General features: G+C 34.2%; 3 protein-coding genes across 3 annotated transcripts in view; 2 read left to right on the forward strand and 1 right to left on the reverse strand.

The window, feature by feature from the left end:
- The window catches only part of LOC113519922 (unconventional myosin ID), a 295,622-nt gene that overhangs the window by 105,506 nt on the left and 171,254 nt on the right, over positions 1–18,862 (reverse strand). The window lies entirely within an intron of this gene.
- Positions 1–18,862, forward strand: part of LOC113519946 (high affinity cationic amino acid transporter 1) — a 63,067-nt gene that overhangs the window by 14,649 nt on the left and 29,556 nt on the right. The gene's annotated exons all lie outside the window — the stretch shown is intronic.
- On the forward strand, positions 8,728–13,886 carry LOC128202327 (uncharacterized protein K02A2.6-like). Its single transcript, XM_052902259.1, has 2 exons — positions 8,728–8,879; positions 9,832–13,886. The coding sequence occupies exon 2, from the start codon at positions 9,839–9,841 to the stop codon at positions 13,697–13,699; it is 3,861 nt and encodes a 1,286-aa protein (XP_052758219.1). The 5' UTR covers positions 8,728–8,879; positions 9,832–9,838; the 3' UTR covers positions 13,700–13,886.

The following is an 18,862-nucleotide window of genomic DNA, read 5'->3' on the forward strand; positions in this document are numbered from 1 at the left end:
AACAAAAAAGTAAAATAGTCATCGGACTTCATAGGACCTAAATAACCGGTCGGGGGGAAAGGGATTGTTAGTAATGGAGACTGAGAATCCCATTGCTAGCAATATACCCAACCAAGTCGACCTTCTCGCGGTTCTCCCTAGAAACTGTCGTGGTTAATTCCTGATGAATTCATCATGATGGGCTAACTGACCTGTTTTTATTCTCATCTATCACCCTTCACTGGTGCTCCGCCAGCGTATCCCGTTAGCGCAGGCGGGGTTACCATACCATTTTCACCCATCAAAAAAAAATAACCGGTCATGTCGTAAAAAGGATAAAATACACATATTGATGGTAACGAGTTTTCAAATTAAATTAAGCGCTGAGAATCAGCAGCTGCAAGGTTGTCTTTATTTAACTGCGACCTTTTAAATGAACGTGATAGCCCTTAAGTCTGAGACGCAACGAGTGTATGACGCCATTTTATTACTTCTTTTATAAATACTTAATATTATTTTCGTATAGTGTCTCTATTGAATAAAATATATATATATATATATATATATATATATATATATATATATATATATATATATATATATATATATATTTAAAGAGTTCATTCATAAATTAAGATGAAAATAAAAATAATAAAAACAATTAAAATGTATTTATTTATAAAGTAAGCAACTTATTTATACGTCTGTCATGTACAACTACCTACGGGAAAGAAGATATAAAAGATTAGAATATACTTAGGAATTGGCACAATAACATTCTTTTTTCGTATTGTACATCACCAAACTGTTTTATGGTCGGGTCAATTATTCTTTATATAGATAGATAGATAGATACTCTTTATTGTTTCCTCCAAAAGATTACAATAGCAAACTTATTATAGATATAAACAATTACAAGAAATAATCACAGTGAGAAAACAATGGGCGACCTTATCGATAAAAGCGATCTCTTCCAGGCATATATATATATATATATATATATATATATATATATATATATATATATATATATATATATATATATATATATATATATATATATGAATCGGATCGGTAGTTTAATTTTTAAATCAAAATAACTGGTAGGTATTGCTACGTTTGGAGTCGATTTTTTTTTGCTACACAAAATCAATCACATAATATGTATTTACCTACCTAAAATAAAATAAAACAATCGATTCATCTATACCTACTTATAATAAATCTGTAGAGAGGTCAATTCTGTACATGAAATACATTTCCAAAATAACTATCAGGCGATGAATAGTAATCGATACTGATGCCAAAAATGCAATCAGTAAAATTTTTGTCTGTCTGTCTGTATGTTTGTTATAGAAACAAAAACTACTCGACGGATTTTAACGAAACTTGGTACAATTATTCTTCATACTCCTGGGCAGGTTATAGTATACTTTTCATCACGCTACGATCAATAGGAGCAAAGCATTGAAGGGAAATATTAAAAATGTCCACCCGTGCGACGCCGGGACGGGCCGCTAGTTTGTAATATCAATTGTAAACACAATATCAAAATCAATTCAAAATTGCCTTGATATTATATATAGCGTACATAAGCTACGTTTACCACTTTCTGTCAAACATAGCAACAGCTTGTTTATCTGCCACTCTGAGTATTGTAAAAAAAGCGGTGCCCCTGCAGGGTTGACATCAATGTTATTTACTTATAATACATACATAAATTGTAACCTATATAGTTGTAAATTTTATTACGTTGTCATTTTGCGAGAGAAATAAATAAATAAAATATTCACAATATCAATAGTAATATGTATCAAGTAGTATGCTAATTCTTATAAATAAGTTAGGCGGAGATTTGTATATAAAAAAAAAAATTGTTTAAACATACACTACCAACCTACATCGCTGTTTACTCGATCGAAATTTGATTTCACAAAAAATTGACAGCTGTCAACCATGTGTCAACCACGAATATAAATAACATTTATTTATATTTATAAATATATTTGGTAATACGAATAGGTATGTATATATATATATATATATATATATATATATATATATATATATATATATATATTACACAGAGTATTTGTGTTCAGACGTTTTTGTTTAAGTCTTTTTACATTATTCTTGTTATATATGTGTAATATTCCATTTTTTATATGTTGTTGTACTCATGCTTTCCTGGGTGAGCGTATTGGAAAATTGTAAGACTCACCCAGTGGATGTAATAAATAAATAAATAAATAAATATATTTTTTTGATGACTCAAAATTGTATGTTTATATTAATTTTAGTATGTATATATTACTAGTACCGCATTCGAGTATTCTGACACTTCCCTATGGTTGACTGGGAGAGAATGCTTTTAGCTTCAAGTCCGCCATATACACATATATGTACTAATGAATAAATAAATAAATACCTACGTATAATATCCTATAGAAACGACTGCTATGAGGTCTAACATCAATGTTGCTAGCAGTATATCAGGTCGACCCCCTCATTGTCTTACCTCATGTTGTAAAAAAAAACCTAGAAACTATCATAGTTAATTATTGGTGAATTCGTCACAATAGCTAACTTATCTGACATCATCTTCACCCACCACAAAATAAATAAATAACAGTAATTTTTATTTAATTCATCTTAATTATAAGCATTTTTAATATTTATTTATTTTTATTTTATTTAAACTTTAATGCACAGTAAAATTCTATATATATATGGCGGACTTAACACCGGACGGTGTTCTCTACCAGTCAACCATTGGGCAAACCGAGAAATAAGTAGGCGGTGCATTATTGAATAGAGAAATAAATAAAGCAATATTTGATAAATTCATATAATATAAACATATAATTAGACTAACATATATTTATTAATTTAATTCTTTATTGCACTAAAAACATAAAAATATGTAATGACAATTAGAAAATTAATTTAAAATACAGTAGCATAGAAAATACAAAATCAAATTTGAATCATCTTTATTCAAAAATAGACTTTTTTACAAACACTTTTAAATAGTTTTTTCTTTTTTAATCTACTGCAGAGTTCGGAATGTTGTCATCTGTTGGGAAGAGCCCGCGAGAAACTGAACAGTTACTCTTTTAAATCTCTGTTAACATTATGTGTATTTATTTAAATGTACTATGTGTAAAATTACATGGTTATAAAAAAGCCCATTGTAAATAAAAAAATATACATAGAGGTACAAAAGGGAAATCTCTTAGAGACGACCTTTGGTTAAAGGAGAACAGATAATATTATCATTCACAAGTGTTCCACGTATTTATACTCTATTATTCAAGTAGTATTTACAGTAAAATTTACAGGGTACAGAGGAATAACACCTGAGTCCTCAGGAATGGCAACGCATGCGGGGTAACATGGACGAAACAGTATACTCTGTTATGTCCATGCTACTGCTCATGTCTATAGGCGACGGTTACCACTTTCCATCAGGTGGGCCGTCAGCTTGTTTGCCATTCTAAGTTGTATAACAAAAAAAAAGTAGATTGTGTATTATAAAAAGAATCAAATCAACAATTTAGTCGTGACAAAATTACCTAATATTAATTAATTGATTCAAATTTATTTATTAAATTATTCCTATTTTAAAACAAATTAAATGCACCGTCGAACAAAACAATGTTCCGTAAACATGCTAAGTATAAAATATTTAAATTTAGTATTGAAATCCTTTGTCTACAAGTTATTTGAACATTTTGCGTAATAACATACAGGATTTTGTACTGTATAAAAAAGGTAGTTTCATTCATCGACATAGATTGGTAATGTACAACAAGAATTGTTAATACAGTATGGTATTAACAATTCTGGTTATATCGATATCGAAATGGTAACCCCGCCTGCGCTAACGGGATACGCTGGCGGAGCACCAGTGAAGGGTGATAGATGAGAATGAAAACAGGCCAGTTAGCCCATCGTGATGAATTCATCAGGAATTAACCATGATAGTTTCCAGGGGGAACCGCGAGGAGGTCGACCTGGTTGGGTATATTGCTAGCAATGGAATTTTCAGTCTCCATTACTAACAATCCCTTTCCCCCTTTCCCGTAAGTGTTATAAGAGGCGACTACAGGAGCGCGAAGGATGGGAAGCAGCGTCCCTCTTAAAACATCTCTGCGGTTCAACTAACTGCGATTTAATCCGTCTGTCAAGTGTAGTAACTACTGGCTTAACTCCCCTTATGGGCCTATATCCAGCAGTGGGCAGTTAACGGCTGAAATAATAATAACAACAAATAATAACTGACAGTTAATATAACTAACTTAACAAATAAGATACTTTTTCTATTCATACTAGCGAATCTGCAGAACATAACTAGTAAAAACATATTTTAAACTCCGCCTTCTTTGAAATCGGTTGAAAGTGGATACATTACGGTTCCTATTTCCAAGTATTTCCTATCTTGTGATATTAAATTTCAATGTAAATTCACATTATCTTTATGGAATTTTATAAGGGCAGACAGATGGCGTGACAGGCAGAAGGTCGCGCCACTTAGGTGATAAGAGAGCAAGCGGATTCCAAACATGGACGGAAATGTTTAACTCTGTTTTTTTTTCGGTTTACTAAAAAAAAACAAAGGTAATTAAATGGCCAATTCTTATCAGCACACTATGAATGTATTGCTAGAGATATAGAGAGAGATATGTACTAAGAATTAGTAGCCCTACTGTTTTTTTTATGGGTGAAAATGGTATGGTAACCCCGCCTGCGCTAACGGGATACGCTGGCGGGGCACCAGTGAAGGGTGATAGATGAGAATGAAAACAGGCCAGTTAGCCCATCATGATGAATTCATCAGGAATTAACCATGATAGTTTCCAGTGGGAACCGCGAGGAAGTCGACCTGGCTGGGTATATTGCTAGCAATGGGATTCTCAGTCTCCATTACTAACAATCCCTTTCCTCCCGTAGCCCCACTGTTGCCAATATATCCTGTTAGGTCGAACTCCGCGTGGTCCCCCCCTGGAAACCACCGTGCTGAATTCCAGGTTCATCACGAATGGCTAACTGACTTGCCTTTTCATTCTCACATATCATTCCTCACTGGTGCAGGTGCTCCGCTAGCGTATACCGTTAGCGCAGGCGGGGTTAGCATTCCATTCTCATCCATTAAAAGAAACTACATTCCTTCGAGTGAATTATCCAGCTTGTTTTCCATTGTAAATTGTAAAAAAATCACATTTTTTTATATTTTTTTACTAATACAAACTTATATATGATGTTTGAACAATATGTGAGATTAGATAAATATAGTTTTTGAACAATATTTAAATTTAGATGAATAAAAAACAAGATGTTAGTACATACAATTACAATAATAAACCTACCTACAAGATATGACCCAACTAAGCTTATGCCCAAAAAGCGTCTTTATTTTATGCAACTTAGAATGGCAAACAAGCTAACGGCCAACCTGATGGAAAGTGGTAACCATCCCCTATAAACATGAGCAGTACCATGGACATAACAGAGTATACTGTTTCACCCATGACACCCCCCATGCGTTGCCATTTTTGAGGACTCCGATGTTATTCCTCTGTACCCTGTAAATTCACTGACATATCTCACCCTTCAAACCGAAACACAACCATGCAAACACGATTGGATCACGTAGAAACACGAATGGGACAGAGGTGACGAAGCAAACGACTTTTGTACAAAGTCTCCCTCTGGTAGATTGCGTTTACAGATTTTGTCACAACGAGGAAGAAACGCCGCAGCACTGAATGTGTAGCTGTAACCCATTTATACATAAACGATATATCTCCTTTGGAAGACACACTCTATATCATGAGGAGATAAAAAACATTGCTACAAAAAACATCTTAAAATTTCTATCATTGATAGGAATTAGGAGCGAACTTTAAAAAAGGGTGAACACTAAAGATCATGGAAAACCCGTCTTTCAGTAATAAAATAATAATAATACCTACAACATGACTAAACCGGGGGGCGGGGGGGGGAAGGGATTGTTAGTAATGCGGACTACTAGTCCCATTACTAGCAATATACTCTGTCAGGTCGACCTCCTTGGAAACCATTGTGCTGAATTCCAGGTGTATTCATCACGATGGGCTAACTGACCTGCCTTTCCATTCTCACCTATCATCCCTCACTGGTGTCCCACCAGCGTATACCGTTATCGCAGGTAAGTTTACCATTCCATTATCATCCATTGAAAAAAAATAACAAAACTAATTTGCTTTATTTATAATCACCAAATTCTTATTGTCTATTGACAAGTTAATTTTTTAAATTTTGAGCATTTCGTGGTATGTTTTTGGCGGCGACTTTACCAATTGCTAGCGAAGGCAATCAGGCAATTCGCGATAACGAGGTTTATTTTCCAAGCAAGGTAATGGAAAATTGATAAACGAATGTACCTACTTGAAGGCTGTAAGAATTCACCTTTTCTTTTAATTTAAAAGTGGCAATCTACCATACAGTTTGATGGTAAACTAAACTATTACAACATAGAACAAATGACAGGTTCTATATTTATTTAAAATACCCAATCAGGTCGACCTCTACACGGTTCCCCTAATTATTGTAATCTTATAACTCCATCATTTATAAACCAATTAGATACATTCTTTTTTTTTTAATTGAATAGATATATTTTATAATAAGTACCATAGGGGGGAAAGGGATTGTTAGTAATGGAGTTTGACAGCTCCATTGCTAGCAATATTCCTTATTAGGTCGACCTCCACGTGGTTCCCCCTGGAAACCATCGTGAACAATTCTTGTTGAATTCGTCACGATGGGCTAACTGACCTACTTCATCCTCACCTATCATCCTACACTGATGCCCCGCCGGTGTATACCGATAGCGCGGGTGGGGTTACCATTCCATTACTACATGAATAAATGATTTTTGAATTTGAATTTGAATTTGAATTATCATCCATTAAAAAAAAAATAAGTACCATAGAAATTTCATTGTTCCGACTTCAAACAGATTTTGTCCTTTAAATTAAAAGTCTAATATCAACTCGTTTTTCGTTTCTTGATTTTAGTTTCTTTTTTTTGAAGTCGTTTCAGTTTTTTTTTTTTAAAGATTATTTTTTCAAATTAACTTTAGTATAATACCTTTCTGTAGAGAAGATGTACTTTTCCACAGAAAGGCACAATGTACGAAGTGTTTATCTAATAAATCAAAATTACTTGTGTCATTTATAGAGATGAATTAATTAATTTGCTAAAAATTAGTTTAAATTAATTACGCTACACTGGATATAGTTATCAGTGGTTGTTGAAGAGCACAGACTGTATTTGCATAACAACTTTCTATCGACTGTCTAACTCGTCTACGTCTAGGCCTGAATACGGTTTGCTAATATTAAAAACTCGATTTGTCCGAGACTTTGTTTTGCATAATCATATCGTCATAGTCGTAGAATACTGACGGATCTGACAAAGATTACATATAAAGATCCGTCAGTATTCTACGACTGTGACGATATATTTATTTTATTTATTTCATTTATTTATGCTTTATTGACCACATTACAAAAAATTCGGATATTCGGATTGGCAAACGTAGTTAGGCTTTGGAGACGTTTTAAGAGGACCACTGCCATAGACATAACATAGTATACTATTTCGCCCATAATACCCCCCATGCGTTGCTATTCCTGAAAACTAAGGTGTTATTCCTCTGTACCCTGTAAATTCACTTCCATATCCCACCCTTCAAACCGAAACACAGCCATGCAAACACAACTGCTTCACGATTGAAACACGAATGCGACAGAGGTACCCAAGCAAACGATTTTTGTACAAAATCTCCCTTCGGTCATCACAACCAACTGACCAAATTCGTCCTCTCCTATCCTCTCTCATTAGTGTTCACCAGCGTATCACAATAGTGCAAGCGAGGTGTTGGCGACTGGCTGATGCAAACTTGAGAAGTTTTTTTTTTGATGGGTGAAAATGGTATGGTAACCCCGCCTGCGCTAACGGGATACGCTGGCGGAGCACCACTGAAGGGTGATAGATGAGAATGAAAACAGGCCAGTTAGCCCATCATGATGAATTCATCAGGAATTAATCATGATAGTTTCCAGGGAGAACCGCAAGGAGGACGACCTGATTGTGTATATTGCTAGCAATGGGATTCTCAGTCTCCATTACTAACAATCCCTTTCCCCCTAACTTAAAAAGTTTGTATCAGCCAGTTTGCATCATTTTAGTTAATTTTTTCCATATTTATTTAAAATAATATTCTTACATTTTATTACATACTTTTTAATACGGATTCAATTTTAGAACGTTTTCTTTCATGATTCCGATCTTGTATTTCCTAACAATGTTTATTCTCTCTTGCTTGTTCGCTGTACAATACATTTCTCTGCTAAAGTTCGTGTCTTCGTCAAAGTTGTAATACGAGGTTGCCATTCCATTTTCAACCATCAGAAAAATTCTATTGTCTATGTAAACGAGTCTATTGTCAGATGTGCAATTGTTTATTACCTTGTTTGTCTATGACACGTCTCTCTCTTCTCTCTGGCGTCGTCCCGCGCTTACATGTATCTATGATGTCAGCAAGCAACAATCAAACTATCAGAGTGACTTTCACATCCTTACAAAGTAATATTACAAATGAGAAAGTGGGTTTGTTTGTTATCATTTAGCATCCGAACGGCTCGACATATCGTTATAAAATTTGACATAATCATAGTATACGGTATGTGACGTATTGAATAAAGCCGGTCACTGCCAACCGCCCGCACCCCCGACACTCGACTGGGTAGCGTGCGGGCGAGAGGTCGTGCAAGTTACTGTGACACTAGTGTTTTATTTACGATACTTCTCTGTCGAGGAAGACAGCACAATTTTGGCGACGAGGAGAAAACGTGAGTACAAAGATATTTCATTACCCCTTGTGACTACAAAATTCCCTGTTCTTATCAGTCAAAATGTAAATACTTAAAAAAAAAAAAAAAAAAAAAAAAATAAGTAAATAAATAAAGGAAAGATATTTCTATAATTTAAAGTAAAGAAAATAATTAAGAAATTTCATTATTTTATTATAGTTATGATAAAATGTTATATAGAAATTTCTATAGTATTATTTATTATGAGAGGAGACAAAAGCATTGCTGCGTAATATGGCGTAAAAATGTAAAATGCATACATATGTATATATAAACAGTTGTTGCGGCGCAGTGTGGATTGTGATTTTTGCCCCGTTTTGGCCGATATCAATGTGTTCGAGTCGGGCGAGCGTGGGTCTTGATTTTTGTCCCGTTTTGACTGATATTAATGGGTTCAAGTACCATAGTCGCAAAAAACAATCTTGCTAAATGTGCCTAAACAAAGTTTCAGTGTTGTAGTTGTGGTTAGAGTTTGTTGATATCCACGCATACCGTAACGCAAGCTCTTTGTTTATATTTACATTATGGTATAATAAATCAAAATAGTAGGACTATGGCGATACGAGTTGGGTATTATTAGCGGACGCTAACTATATATACAACAAAATGTACCTGCATATTTAGCCAAGTCAGAATGATTATTATGACAGATGAAGTACACCGTACGATACGAATGAGCAAGACTCATCAAACCACAATTTCACATAAACTAATATCTAGGTAGATACAAGTTTATGAAATTAATCGTTTTAATACTAGAGGTTGCTTCCATAATGAATAGAAAGTATAAATCTATGAATCTATGTCAATGTACTATAGGATAGTTAGACGTATTATTAGGATAATATTCATTAATTTTAAACTTACAATAATATTGATAGCAACAAAAAAAAAAAAAAAAAAAACTGTAAGTTTTTGTCCTTTCTTGCAGATCAAACATGACGTCTCAATTGTCATCTATAGAAAATTTTGATTGCGAAGGCGATCCTAGTTCACTAGGCCTTAGATGGGAACGGTGGAAACGGGCTCTAGATATTTATTTGTTAGCTACGGGAACTGAAGACTCGTTGAAAAAGAGGGCAATACTTCTACATACGGGTGGATTTGCTTTACAAGATGTATATTATAACTTACCGGGAGCACACGTAGATATTACCGATTCAAGTGATGTTTTTAAAATAGCTATAGAAAAATTAGATGAGTATTTCTCACCTAAACAGAGTTATGTTTATGAAAGGCATCTATTCAGACTAATGAAACAAGAATCTGAAGAAAAATTCGATAAATTCCTGATTAGGCTACGGAATCAAAGCTCGAAATGCAATTTTGCTCGTAAGGAAGATGATCTCATCGATCAAATTGTAGAAAAATGTAGTTCGTCAGAGCTCAGGAAAAAGATTCTGCTGCAAGGCGATTCGACTACAATAGAAAAAATCATTGTGGAAGCAAACTCGATAGAGACTGTCGAAAGGCAGTTAAAAGAATACCAAGGAAAACCCAACCTTGTAAACAAAATTAGAACAAAACCAACTGATAAAAGTATACGGTGTACTAGATGCGGGAGTACATATCATGATAGTGACGATATACAATGTGTTGCTAGAAATAGCTCCTGCCAAAAATGTGGATTTATAGGCCATTTTAAGAACCAATGTCGCACTAGGCGAAATAAGCGCTTAGGTGTGCAAATGCCAGTTAAACGGCAAAACATAAAAAAATATAAATCGATTAATCTATCAAATAAACAAATATTAAATGGAGAATCTAAGCAATCATCCAAATCTCCTGAAACTACAGTATCACCAAATATAAACTATATATTCCATATAGATGATGATGCAGAAATAACTTGTCAAATCGGTGGTGTTAGTGTAAACATGCTTATTGATTCAGGTAGCAAAAGTAACATAATAGACGACAAAACCTGGGCATACTTGAAATTAAATGCAGTTGAAATATTCAATCAAGAAAAAGGTTCAGACCAAACTTTTATGGCGTACGGCTCTAAAGATCCACTTGATGTATTAGGATCATTTGAAGCGTCAGTTACAGTTGGACCTGAGAAGGGAACAGCAAAATTTTATGTTATAAATAATGGTACTCGTAACTTGTTAGGCAAAGAGACGGCTATGAGTCTTAATATATTAAAATTAGGGATAAGTATTAATTTATTAAATTCAGATACTTTTCCAAAATTTAAAGACGTTCAATTAGATATCGCTATAGATAAATCAATAACCCCTATTTGTCAACCTTATAGAAGGGTACCTATTCCACTGGAAAATAAAATTAATAAGAAAATTGACGAATTGGTAAAAAAAGATATAATTGAACCTGTATACAAAGCCGCAAATTGGGTCTCTCCTCTCGTACCTATTCTGAAGAGCGATGGAGACGTACGGCTTTGTATTGACATGAGATGTGCAAATAAAGCCATCATGAGAGAGAACCATCCTTTACCTACTATGACACAGCTTTTGCCTAAATTAGGAAAAGCTCGCATCTTCTCTAAACTTGATATCAAGGACGCTTTTCATCAAGTTGAGATCAGTGGAAAATGTCGGGACATAACTACATTTATAACGAGTAAGGGGTTATTTCGTTATAAACGTTTAATGTTTGGGATTTCGTGCGCACCTGAACATTTTCAGAAAATCATGGAAAGAATGCTTCTTTCTTGTGCAGGCGTTATAAATTTTATTGACGATATCATCGTGTTTGGAAGCAACGAAAAAGAACACAATGCCAGACTAAAACATGTCTTACACATTTTGGAACACAATAATGTGTTACTCAATAAAGAGAAATGTATTTTTAAACAATCAAAGATAGAATTTCTAGGGCATGAGCTAACCCCAGGGGGTATTAAGCCTCTAGATAAATACGTTAAAACTATAGAATCATTTAGAGAGCCAAAATCTGTTGAAGAAGTTCAAAGTTTTTTAGGACTTGTAAACTATATCGGAAAATGGATTCCAAATTTAGCCACAATCACTGAACCAATACGCGAGATTTTAAGGTATAAGCTTTCTAAACATGCTGATATTACTGAGTTCTGGAAAGAAAAGCAAATTTATGCATTTGCAACTTTAAAACAAATATTAACTAATTTACACACATTAGGTTTTTATGATCCCCATGATAAAACACAAGTAATTGCAGATGCTAGTCCAGTAGGATTGGGAGCAGTTTTGATTCAGTATGATATACGTGGGCCACGCATAATCGCTTACGGCCATAAAAGTTTAACTAGTGTCGAGAAGCGATATTGCCAAACCGAAAAGGAGGCTTTAGCTTTGGTCTGGGCTATTGAGCATTTTTGCATGTACCTATATGGATTAAAAGAATTCGAATTAGTTACAGACCATAAGCCTCTTGAAATCATATTTGGACCACGATCTAAACCCTGCGCACGAATTGAGCGTTGGGTATTACGATTACAAGCGTACAATTTCAAAGTGGTCTATCGTTCTGGTAAGAATAATATCGCAGATTCCCTTTCTAGACTTTGTCGCACCCAGAATTTAAATCCTTTTGATGACGAATATCATGTCAACCAAATCGTACATCTAGCAAGACCACTAGCTATATCTATGGAAGACATAATAAAGGCATCGCAAAAAGACAATTATATACAATTAGTAAAGATGGGTCTCGCTGGGAAAAACTGGGACCCGGAAGTTAATCATTATAAACTGTTTGAGCATGAACTTTGGGTACATGACGACATTCTACTGCGAGGCAACAAAATTGTAATTCCATTTGAGTTACGTAAACCAGTGCTCGCATCAGCTCATGAGGGTCATCCTGGTATAGTCGCTATGAAAAATAGATTACGTACTAAGGTATGGTGGCCAAAGATTGACAAAGATGCTGAAAATACGGTTAAAAGTTGCAAGAGCTGCATCTTAGTCTCAGGACCTAGTTTTCCTGTGCCAATGAAAAGACGAGAATTACCATCACATCCTTGGACAGATATAGCTGTCGACTTTCTGGGTCCGCTACCAAGTGGGCATTACTTGTTCGTAGTGGTAGATTATTACAGCCGTTATAAGGAAATCAAAATCATGAAATCTGTGACGTCCCTAGAAACAATCGGCATCTTAAAAGAAATATTTTCAAGGCTTGGTATTCCAGTTAGTATAACATCAGACAATGGAAGACAGTTTACCAGCGAGGAGTTCAAGTCCTTTTGCTTAGAATTTGGTATTACTCTACATAATTCGATACCATATTGGCCGCAGCAGAATGGAGAAGTAGAAAGACAAAACCGTGACATCCTAAAACGGTTAAAGATAAGTCAGTCGCAGAAGTCTGATTGGAGAGACGAACTCCTACGCTACCTCATGATGTACAATAGTACACCACATAGCACAACTGGTAAAACGCCGTCAGAATTATTTCTTTGCAGATCGTTTAGAGACAAAATTCCTTCAGTTATAGATGTGGAAAATAGACATATCAATCTAGACGTATACGATAAAGACAAATCTATGAAAGAAATGGGGAAGATTATAGAAGATAGGAAAAGGAAAGCGAAACATAATGATATTACTGTAGGTGAAAAGGTGTACATGAAAAATATGATTAAAGAAAATAAATTAACACCAAATTTTAATCCCACTCCACACACTGTCATTGGCGTTAAAGCAGGAGATATCAGTATAAAAAATGATGAGACTGGTCAAGAATTAAGGCGTAATATAGTACATTTAAAAAAGGTGGAAGGACAGTGGGAAATTTACAATGAGAATGAAAAGGGAGGAAAAGAGGATAACCAAATAGAAATAGCCAAATAGTTATTTTTATTTTAAACTATTAATTGCAGTAGCAAGTCTCCTTTTAAGGTTATATATTCTTAAGGACTATAATTAAGTTTATTTTAAGGCTATACCTATATTTTTATATCGACATTTTGTAAGGCCATACCTAATAGTGAAACTTTACTTGCACTAATTAAGATTGTTGTGTTAATTTTAAAACTTGTATTGGAAAATGTTGAAATTTTACTTGCACTAACTATGATTGTTGTGTTAATTTTAAAAAACTTGTATTGGAAAATGTTGAAATTTTACTTGCACTAACTATGATTGTTGTGTTAATTTTAAAACTTGTATTGGAAAATGTTAAATTTTTTACTTGCACTAACTATGATTGTTGTGTTAATTTTAAAAACTTGTATTGGAAAATGTTGAAATTTTACTTGCACTAATTATGATTGTTGTGTTAATTTTAAAAACTTGTATTGGAAAATGTTGAAATTTTACTTGCACTAATTATGATTGTTGTGTTAATTTTAAAACTTGTATTGGAAAATGTTGAAATTTTACTTGCACTAATTATGATTGTTGTGTTAATTTTAAAAAAAACTTGTATTGAAAAAAAGGTTGAAATTTTACTTGCACTAATTATGATTGTTGTGTAAAAAAAAAAAAAAAAAAAAAAAAAAAAAAAAAAAAAAAAACTTGTATTGGAAAAAGGTTGAAATTTTACTTGCACTAATTATGATTATTGTGTTAATTTTAAAACTTGTATTGGAAAATGTTGAAATTTTACTTGCACTAATTATGATTGTTGTGTTAATTTTAAAACTTGTATTGGAAAATGTTGAAATTTTATTTGCACTAATTATGATTGTTGTGTTAATTTTAAAACTTGTATTGGAAAATGTTGAAATTTTACTTGCACTAATTATGATTGTTGTGTTAATTTTAAAACTTGTATTGAAAAAAGGTTGAAATTTTACTTGCACTAATTATGACTGTTAAGTGTTAAATTAAAAAAAAAAATTGTTTTGGAAAAGGAGAGATGTGACGTATTGAATAAAGCCGGTCACTGCCAACCGCCCGCACCCCCGACACTCGACTGGGTAGCGTGCGGGCGAGAGGTCGTGCAAGTTACTGTGACACTAGTGTTTTATTTACGATACTTCTCTGTCGAGGAAGACAGCACACGGTATAAAGAAGGAAATGATAAAAAAAAATTATATAAAAAAGACTTCTATTATGGCGAAACCAGTTACATTAATTTTTATTTTAAAACTAAACTGAATCGATTGTTATAAATTTTTTATGAAACTTACCTCTAGAAACATCCTTTCAGACAAAAAAAAAATTATCCAAATCGGTTTATATCTGACAGAGTTATAAGGTAACAAACATAAAAAGAAATAAAACAGATTTTTTTTTTATACAACTTAGAATGGCAAACAAGCTGACGGCACACATGATGGAAAGCGGTAACCGTCGCCTATAGACATGAGCAGTACCATGAACATAACAGAGTATACTGTTCCGCCCATGATACCCCCCGTGCGTTGCCATTCCTGAGGACTCAGGTGTTATTGCTCTGTACCCTGTAAATTTACTCCATATCCCATGCCGAAACACCGAAACACAGCCATGCAAACACAACTGAGAGCCTACCATGAAATGTTTTCCGAAATTTCGGAGCCAAACGAAGCAGAAATTTGATGTTAAAATTACATAATGCATGCATGTTTGGAAATATTTAAAATGTTAAAATATTGTTCCTTTGGACTTTTATGATAGGATGTATGACGAACGAAATGTTAAACTCCATTTATTGAGACGGTTTTGGTATAAACAAAAACACGAAATTGAGTCCGAAATTTCGGAATTTCATTTCATGGTACACCCGCTGCTTCACGGTAGAAACACGAATGGGACAGAGGTACACAAGTAATCGACTTTTGTACAAAGTTTCCCTCTGGTATTATAAACCCCTTTCTTTATAAAATCGATTGAAAATTCCATTAAAATCGGTAGACCGGTTTTAGAAATTAGAATTTAGAATACATGAAAAATATAAATTGAATTAAGAACGTATTTCACTATGAAGTAATGTAAAAAATGAAAAATATAATAGATTTAAAACAAAACACATTAATGTGTCGTTCGTGTATCGTCGGGGAGTCACCGCAAGTTGATTTTCCTTTATCAATTTACTCGTACCACGTTGCATGTTTATTTGGCAGCATACAAATACCAGAGGGAGACATTGTACAAAACTCGATTGCTTGGGTACTTCTGTCCCATTCGTGTCTCAACCGTGAAGCAGTTGTGTTTGCATTGTTATGTTTCGGTTTGAAGGGTGGGATATAACAGTGAATTTACAGGGTACAGAGGAATAACACCTAAGTCCTCAGGAATGGCAACGCATGGGAGGTATCATGGGCGAAGCAGTATACTCTGTTATGTCCATGGTACTGCTCATGTCTATAGGCGACGGTTACTACTTTCCATCAGGTGGGCCGTCAGCTTGTTTGCCATTCTAAGTTGTATAAAACAAAAAGTCGAGTTTTTTGCCAGTTGTTCTCAGCTGACATTGAATTCCTTTCATTGGTAATGAAAAAATGATTGCTCAAAAATGCTTAAATCTAAGGTTACTTGAATAAAAATATTTCATTCGTTCTTTTTTTTTTCATCTGTCACTGCTGCCCTGTCGGTGTACTCCGATAGCGCAAACAGGTTCACCATTCCATTCGCCCGCATTAAAAAAAATATATCCATCAAGCTTGTATGCCATCCAAATTGCGCGAAGATAAGAGATGAACACATTTATTGATAAAAAGTTCTAAAGAATGTGTAGTAAAAACGTGCTAAAACTCATTTGTTCAATGAGAGGCGACACAGGAAAACCGCACGGCCTCGACGCGAGGCCTTTTGACAGCGCCCTACTGAATATTATCATTATATTTATCAGTTACTAGCTCTTACCCGCGACTATGTCCGCGTAACGAGACCTGCTAGTCCACCATGAAATGAAATTCCGAAATTTCGGATTTAATTTCATGTTTTTGTTTATACCAAAATCGGACCAATAAATGGAGTTTAACATTTCGTTCGTCATACATCCTTTTAAAAAAGTTCAAAGGAACAATATTTTAACATTTTTAATATTTCCAAACGGCATGTATTATGTAATTTTAACATCAAATTTGTGCTTCGTTTGGCTCCGAAATTTCGGAAAACATTTAATGGTAGGCTCTCCGTTCTCTGATAGGGATAAAATTTGCTTATTTCCTTATCCATCTCACATAGTACGTGTATACCAAATTTCAAAGTGATTGGTTAAGCTGTTAAGACGCTATAAGGTAACAAACAAACAAACTCAGTTTCACATTTAATATAATTATATTTACCAAAGGGAGACTGTACAGAAGTCGTTTGCTTGGCCACCTTTGTCCCATTCGTGTTTCTACCATAAAGCAGTTGTGTTTGCATGGCTGTGTTACGGTTTGAAGGGTGGGATATGGCAGTGAATTTACAGGGTACAGAGGAATAACAACTGAGTTCTCAGGAATGGCAATACATGGGGAGTATCATGGGCGAAACAGTACACTCTGTTATGTCCATAGTATTGCTCATGTTTATAGACGACAGTTACCACTTTCCATCAGGTAGGCCGTTAGCTTGTTTGCCATTCTAAGTTGCACAAAAAAACGAAATATCAGAAAATAATGCTTCTGAACCCGATTACGCCATAGTAAAGACAGCATATAAGATATTTAATAATAACAAAAAGAAAGGAATAGAAACTGAACCGTAGTGGAGTAATATTTTTCAATATATATTTTGTAAGTACATTTACTATTGTACGTGACTTTATTTACAGCGGAGAATGTCTACCGTCTAAGATTTCTTAATAATTATATTACAGACTAATTGTATCGGTAGTTTCATTTGCATCATTCTAACTCCCCTTACGAATGCAATGTCAACTCACCCCCCTTTGAAGTTATTTTTTAACTCCAAAGGGGGTGAATAAGTTTCAAATTAAAAACAACGTAAAATTTTATTTTTTCAAAACCATCATTTTCGATTAAGTAACGCGTGTGCAACTTCACAAAAAAAAAACTAAAAAAAAACAACTATGAGAGACTATCGTGAATATTTTTTTTAACGTTTTAAAGCTGTTGTAAAAAAAGAAAATGAGTGTTGGTTACGTATAAATTTTATCAAAAATTAGTTGTTTTTTTTTTACTGAGAAAAAATACTAAATTAAATAAACAAGAGAGGTTTTATACTCGCAGTGAGCAATTTAATACTATTCTATCAACAATGACACTCGAGACTCCACTGTGCAAATATAAGGACAAGCGTAGAACAATGAACGAACATATCTAATCTTGATTCAGCAATCATTGTCACGTGAAATGATATAAATGACTTGTATTCCCTAATGTTTATTTACCTATTTAGTGTCTATCGTCGTCATCATCTCGAAGAACCGACACGCGATAGAGAAGACAGACGGACCCACTAGATGGAGTGACGACCTGAAATGCATTGCAATGAGTCAGTGGATGCAGGTGGCTCAGGACCGTTCTTTATGGCAGTTTATGGGGGAGGCTTGTGTCCAGCAGTGGACGGGTTTTGTCTGTAATGATGATGATGATAATTATCATCACATCAGTCTTTAACTGTCCACTGATGAACATATGATTCCTTCTTAGGAGGGTTTTGCCAGTATTTGCCACGCTTGGCAGGCGGATTCGCAACCGCAGTTAGGCTTTTGGAAATGTTTTAAAAGGAACGCTGTTATTCATCCCTCGCCCTTATATATATATATATATATATATATATATATATATATATATATATACATAAAAATAAAAAAAAAACCCATACCATCCATTGGGGGGTAAAATCCCCAAAGTAAAAGACTTATGTTCAGCAGTGGACACTTAAAGGCTGATATGACGATGTGAACGATGTACACAAAAAAAGACATACACCTGAATTAAGAACACACTTCTTTTATGAGTCGGTTAAATAAGTATGTTACACCGCTAAATGTGGTGATTACTTGGCTCACGGCTTATATGTTAATAATATGAGAACACATTCAACTGTTGATAAAGGTCGTTGAACATATACATTAAATATATATACATACCAAAGAGTATATGTAAAAAAACGAGCCCTTTCATTTTAATT

This window comes from Galleria mellonella, unplaced genomic scaffold (assembly GCF_026898425.1).
Source record: "Galleria mellonella isolate WM207_F2 unplaced genomic scaffold, CSIRO_AGI_GalMel_v1 utg89, whole genome shotgun sequence".
Classification (NCBI taxonomy): Eukaryota; Metazoa; Arthropoda; class Insecta; order Lepidoptera; family Pyralidae; genus Galleria; species Galleria mellonella.